Genomic DNA, 6,993 nt, shown 5'->3' with positions numbered 1-6,993 from the left:
CAGTTCTTTTTGTCTTGTGTTGTCCTGTTTCAGGCAGGAAAAATAACTGGCCTCCCCTCCCAGAGAAATTCCCCGTGGGTCCCTGTTTCTACCATGACATCACAGTGGACATCCCGGTAGAGTTTCAGAAGACGGTCAAAATCATGTACTACCTCTGGATGTGTGAGTCGCTTCATTTTATTCCTTTGATTTCCACACCGCAAAATAGAAAGAAAAGAGAAAGTACAGGCAGAGGGCAGGCTCTCTGCAGATACAGACACCACCACACACGCCTGGTGGCTCTTAAGTGATGATTGAAAGGGATTACTTTTGTATTCGTCTATGCATTGTTTTTTGAGGAAAGCATTGCATATTATACCTTTTTTCAAATGTAATTAATCGGTGTCATTTTGCCGCTTTGAATACAACTAAACCATAAGTTTCTGCTTTTCACTTTTCACAGCCTGGCTCTTTGCCCTCTGGTGTTTTGGAACTGTTGAGGTTTTTGGGGAACAGATGGCAAACTCTGCACTCTCTTGTTTTTTTATGACTAGTAGTTTCTATAATTCATAATTATGAGTCGTTTTTGTTGGTGTACAGTACATATTGCCAGTCCCGTCTGCACTGTGTAGGCTTTTGCTGTCAAAATAAAACCCCTCCAACTCATAGAAGAAGGGGAATGACAGGATGTAGTCTTTATTGCAGTATTTAAAGTGCCCATATTATGAAAAAAATTATTTCTGGGTGTTCTTTTGTGTCTCTGGTGCTTCCACACACATACAAACTTTGAAAAAGAAATCCATCCTAACATGTTTTTTAGTTGAGATACGGTTTCTGATACGCGATGTGTCCTGCCCCGCGGGGCGCGGGGGGGGACAAAAAGAAAAAAACAAGCCGGGGAAAACAAAAAAAAAAACGGGCGCAAACACAACAAATAACACCAACACAAAAACGTTAGCATGCACGCTAACGCTTATCTACTCGTTCTCAATAGCAAAGCACTGCTACAACACACACAAGTTCACCATAATCTACAAAAGAACTACTTACATGCGCCCTCATTTAGAAGTCTCCCAGCTAATCCTGCCTTGTAACTGACCAAAGTTGGAGAAACAGGCTTTCTTTTACTGTCTCTAGAGTTAGCTAGCTGACATGATCTACATCTGAGCTACTGCGCATGTGCGAGTGCAATCAAAGATAGTACAGAAGAAGAAAAGAGGTCTCACTCTGTAGCTAAAACAGAGACCAGGTGAAAAGAGGATCTGCAGCAGTGAGAGAGAGCTGTGCAGTACAACTAAAATATGGTGTTTTTCGAAAATTAAACCATGTAAACCTATTCTGGTACAATACAATTATGAACCTGAAAATGAGCATAATATGGGCGCTTTAATTGGATTTAATGCAATAAATGACCCTGTTCAAGTTGATATTATAGTGTTACAGACTGTAAATAAAGTTGGTCTAAAGAAATAATTAATCTTAAACAAGACTTTTTTTTTTAACATTAAACACCTAACTGTTTTATAAATTGGTACCAAAGTGTGTTTCCTCGGGTGATTTCTTCAACAACATACTGAATTAGTTTGGCTAGTGAACCCCCCCCCCCACCCCGCATAAGAGCAACTGTGTACAGCTCCGTCCTAACGGTGGTTCTGGGATTCAGGGAATGAATGGCTTCAAGTGGCATTCAGCAGCCGCATGACTGGGGGGCCACGTGGTGCAGTCATGTGCGATGAAGTGACTCGGTCAGATGATTAAAGGATGGTTTAGATACAGACTTCAGCGAGCAGTCGATACTCCCCCTGCTTTCTCTTTTAGTTTCTTCGCAGATTAGTCCAATCAAAGCAAAGAATGTCGTACTTTTTGTTGGGGGAAAAAAAACTCCCAACAAACTCGAGTAGAAAGGACCTCGAGCCCACGTCAGCATCACCGCTGCTCACTTCTGCTGTGTCAACAAGCGGGCTCATGTCATATTTCACACTGTGATGTAAAATGCCTTCAGTTCTACACACTCTGTTACTCTTTCACAATGCCGGCGCTGTTTAGGACCCCAAGAATGAATGGTAATAATGAATTATTAAATACATGTGTGTTCTGTTCTCAGTCCTGCACAGTGCTGCATGTTGAAATATTAAGCGTCAGTGTGCAGCGGTGTAAGGACACTGGACACTAGCTGCACACTAGCAAGAAAAGCAGCCTACTTTCCAGGCTCTGACATACACACCAAGGCTGCCACACTGACCCACTTCCACTGAAAGCTCCATTCAGACGCTCACTGTACATTTCCTTTCTGCCCATACTTCAGTTCATACTGGGACGCTGCTTGCCAACATGGTGGGCTGCCTGGCCTGGTTCTGTGTGGATGCGTCACGTGGGGTGGACTTTGGCCTGTCCATCCTCTGGTTCTTGCTCTTCACACCTTGTTCATTCGTCTGCTGGTACAGACCACTTTATGGAGCGTTCAGGTAAAACGACACAAATGTATTTGGACTTGACTTTAGATGTACAAATCAAAAGACTGTTGTTTATATGCTGTTTTTTTTTTTTTTCCTTCTCTTCTCTCTTTCTGCAGGAGTGACAGCTCATTCAGGTTTTTTGCTTTCTTCTTCGTGTACATCTGTCAGTTTGGCATCTACGTTATCCAGTGTATTGGCATCGCTGGTTGGGGCGCCAGGTGAGAAAACGGGGCAAGAAGAGACACAGTAGTGTGTGTTTACTCCGCCTAGGGCAGGAATTAGCACCATGGATTATTCCATGCTTTTTAATGGCAATGTGTGTTTTAAGAGATGCAACAATTTCTCTGCAACTATTTTGATAATTGATTTAAAGTTATTTTTCAAGCAAAATGCCAAACATGATGGCTCTAGCTTCTTATATGTGAATATGTAACATTATATAATTAAATGTATTTGGGTTTTAGACTGTTAGTTGGAAAAAATAAGACATTTGAGGACATCGTCTTGCAAAGAAGTTGCAATTTTGAGCATTTTTCACCGTTTTAATTTGCAGCCGATAACTGGAGAAAATAACTGACATAGCTGTCAGCCCTAGTGTGTTTATGACACAATTTTGGAGTTCAAAACATCCAGTCAAACTGAACTTAGTACTGTGGTTGAAGAGACACATATCGGGAGTTTCTGAAAAGACCAAAACCATCATTGTGTCCTTTCCTACCCTGAAAACAAATATACATGCTTTTATTTTTTTTTTAAATCTCAGTAATTTCCTAAAACAGCCGGGGAATGTAGCTTTAAGCAAACGTTATTTAAACGGGAGTTAATTGTGCATTTTGCTGTGGACTATTTTCAGCTGCGGATTGATATACATACATTTGATTCTCTGTTTAGTATTTATAACAGCAGTGCTACAGTTTATTGTTCATTGATTGATGATTTTCTCGTCCGCAGCGGGTGGATCTCAGCGTTGACCGGCCTGAATCGCAGCATCCCAGTGGGCATCATAATGATCCTCATCGCTGCTCTCTTTACCTTCCTGGCTGCCATGTCCCTCATCATGTTCAAAAAGGTAGACACACAGCAAACCTAGAGGAAATTGAAGTCGCGTCTCTAATAAAAGTCTGCTCAGTTTTAACGCATCTCTTTCTGCCCTCGTCGTCCTCCTCCTAAGGTCCACGCGATGTACCGTACCACCGATGCCAGCTTTGAGAAGGCCCAGCAGGAGTTCGCCACAGGCGTCATGGCCAACAAGACAGTCCAGACGGCCGCTGCTACCGCCGCTTCCAGGGCTGCACAGGGAGGCTTCAAGGAGCAGATCTGATTGGCTTAGAGAAGCTCGCCCCTCTCTCCGTCCAACCCTTACCCTCCCCACCTCGCCCTCCTCTGCTCGCACCCAGCTTCCACTGGAGCCAACTGCCCTGTTTGAACACACGGAGAGTCCCCCGGCCTTCTGACAATATCGCAGTGGTTCATGTGAGGGCACTATGGTTGCCCCCCCCCCCCTAAGTCACCCATGATCTGTAATCTCAGAGTGAGAAAACAACCACCTACTCTGGGAACCCTGACCCACGCTGCACTCCTACCACTCAACCAGTGTGCTCAACTTGATTTTGTGTGCGCGTGTGTGCGTGTGTCCAACTAAATGAATGTTTGTGTGCCTCTTTGTCTGTCCTCTGTGGAGAGATTCTATCGTAGCTGAAACCAAGTCCCACTTTCTGACGTTACCTGGGCATTTCCCACTATACCGGTTCTGTACTCTCCCAGCATTATTGACTTCCTGTGTCTTTGATTTATCAACCTAATCACTACTTTACTATTTTTATATTAATTTATTATCGGACAAACGGAAGTCATGTCGTACTCTCTACTTGTCGGTTAATGCACACGCAGCAGCAGCCCTCTCTGATTTGTTCTGCTGTTTTTCCATGAGGACATAACTTAGCACTGCTGCCCCCCGGTGGAGTGATCATGTATTGTTGAAGATGAATGCTGTGCATTCCAGTTCACTGCCTTGTCTTCTAGTTTCTGCTTTCCTCCGAAATTTGGTTTCTAGAAAGTGTGTGGTTCCTTCCTACAAGCGATGTTACAGTCACTCCTCCCTGTGTAGAGAGTGTAGGGCTAAGGATGGTTTAATTATCCAGTAATCTGCCAAGGAAATGTATTCAAATTGTTCCTGCAATTGCAAAGATATTCAATATACAGTGATGCGCCACTTTGGTGCAAACGGAAAACTCAACAAACATTGAAGGGATTGCTGTAAACCTTTGCACAGACGTTCGTGCTCCCCAGAGGAGGAGTCCTGCCGACGTCACCCGCTGACTTTTACTCTAGCGCCACCATGACATTCACAGTTTTTGGTGAAATATCTCCACAACCACGAGATGGATCGTCATGACATTTGGTTTAGACATTCATGTCCCACTCATGATGAATTATAGTCAGTTTAATCACTTAAATTTTTTCGACTATCATTTCTACATTTAAATTGATTTCATTTACTTCTTTAATACTTTGGTTTATGAGCAAATTCCTGCAATACATTCCCATCAGCTGTACTTTGTGTCCAGTGTTGCTATGCTAACACGCTAAACTAAGTTGGTGAACACGGTAAATATCATAACTGCTGAACATCGGCTCGTTAGCATTGTCTCTGAGAGCATGTTAGCATGCTGACGTTAGCATTTTTGCTCTAAGCACCGCCAGCATGGCTGCAGAGTCTTGTTGCTTAAAAAAAAAAAAAAAAGACATTAGACTTTAAAATAATTCATTAATCGCCTGCCGATCAACTAATTGACTAATTGTTTGAGCTCCGGTAGACTTAGCAACCTTTTAACACCCACCTGTCCCGCCTACAAGCAGTGTTTGATCCTCAAAAGATGTTTTTTTGATTTTTGGGTGAACCATCACTTGAAATTTTTTTTTTTCCTGTAACGGCCTACATATCCATTGTGAAATTCCACCCAGTTGCACTTTAAATCTTAGACTCTTTGTCTGCACTTTGTAATCCGTGCAAATGGAAGGATATTTATAACATCGGACAGCCTCTCGCCTTCCTGCTCATTAGTGTCGGTACTTCATTCATACATGTAACATGCACCAGCTGAGTTCAGCAGAGTTTTCACTTGAAGCCTACCTTTTTCGTGTCATTTCCTCCGACATAAATTAGTTCATGACACTATCAACATGCAAGTAATGAGATCCACACGTCTGTATATACAGCTGCATGTTTATACAGTTTGACTGAAGAGGAAAGTGTAACTCGTCTCCAGCTTTTCTTGTGTTCCCGGAGACTTACCTCAGTTTAACTCAGGATGTACTCTTCACTTGCATGACGATCAGGTTAAAGAATATGAGATTGTATGAAATTTGACACTAACTGGCCCCTGTTTTTAAATATGTGTGCTGTGAAACCATATATTGCAATAAAAAAAAATTGATTTCAAAAGATGATGTACAAAAAAATAAATAAGAAAATGGGCCAGTACTGTGGATGTAATGTTCTGATAAATGCTTGCATATTCATAATTTTACAATTGTGGATAGAAGGTCACTGAACTCCAGCAATCAAATCTGAAGGTAGAGTCTCTTTAATTTCCAGTATGTGGTTATTAACATTTTCAAATGCATTTAACCTGCTAAAATGTCTTTTATCTACTTTATGTTGCTTCAGCAGGAGCTACAAAGCCATTTCCTCAGTTGCTCTTTTGTGTGTTGTGTCTCATGTTTAAGCCAGTTAAGCCTTTGTGTGTATTTGATGCGAAGGAGTGTGAATAGAGGGAATTTGGCCTTTAAGTCTTAAATCTGTGTGCAGGGCAGAGTCTGGCTGTGGGTCTGGGATCCTTCTTGACTTCCTGGAGATTTTTATTTTAATTTTTTTTAAAGCTTCATGCAACATGCCCTTTTTTGCCCTCTGCTCCTCCTTTTTTTTATTTCACACTGGCTCAATTTGAACCAGTGCATGTGTATTCCTGCGTACATTTCTGTACAAAGCAACATGAGATTATTTCTTAAAAAGAATCCAGCTGAGTGGCACTTACAGTATTTTGCGGTTACGTTTGACTTTAAAAAAACAAAAAAAAACATGATAAATGCGAGAAAGGCATTAGATTGCAATGTGAACTGTGTGATGTGCTGTAGACGGGCTGTGGCTTTAAGCTGTGCTTCATAATCAACATGGCGTGTGGTAGAAACACTGACAATTAAATTAATTCATAAGCATCTCTAAGAATAACATCTTAATTATATAATTGAAAAGAAACAATGAGGGATGTTTGTATATTTTGTGCGATTTGCAGATGGACGGCTATTTGATCGAAATTGATGTAATTTTAAGATGCACTCTGGTCTGAGCTTCAGTCGCATGTTGAGTAGTTTGAGTTTTGTATATTTATGGTATTAACACTGAATAAAATTCATCTTCTCTGTGTTTCATGGTTTCTCTTTTGTATAAAGTAAAATGTGTACTGTATATGTGGAACAAATATCCAGATGTGTGTGTAGGTGCACAAGTATATGAAGTTTATACACACTCTTTTGAGTTTAAGTGGGCTTGCACCGG

General features: G+C 41.4%; 1 protein-coding gene across 2 annotated transcripts in view; it reads left to right on the top strand.

The window, feature by feature from the left end:
* The window catches only part of LOC120545358 (secretory carrier-associated membrane protein 1-like), a 16,352-nt gene extending 9,491 nt beyond the window's left edge, over positions 1 to 6,861 (top strand). For both annotated transcript variants that reach the window (XM_039779587.1, XM_039779588.1), the window contains 5 exons: positions 34 to 162; positions 2,285 to 2,444; positions 2,552 to 2,653; positions 3,387 to 3,504; positions 3,607 to 6,861. In XM_039779587.1, coding sequence (XP_039635521.1) covers positions 34 to 162; positions 2,285 to 2,444; positions 2,552 to 2,653; positions 3,387 to 3,504; positions 3,607 to 3,756 — 659 coding nt within the window. In that variant the 3' untranslated portion in view covers positions 3,757 to 6,861. The remainder of the gene's footprint in view (positions 1 to 33; positions 163 to 2,284; positions 2,445 to 2,551; positions 2,654 to 3,386; positions 3,505 to 3,606) is intronic.
* The last annotated feature ends 132 nt before the right edge of the window (positions 6,862 to 6,993 follow it).

Source organism: Perca fluviatilis, chromosome 17 (genome assembly GCF_010015445.1).
Source record: "Perca fluviatilis chromosome 17, GENO_Pfluv_1.0, whole genome shotgun sequence".
NCBI lineage: Eukaryota > Metazoa > Chordata > Actinopteri > Perciformes > Percidae > Perca > Perca fluviatilis.
The sequence above is the reverse complement of the archived record's forward strand: the minus strand, read 5'-3'. Positions and strand labels throughout refer to the sequence as shown.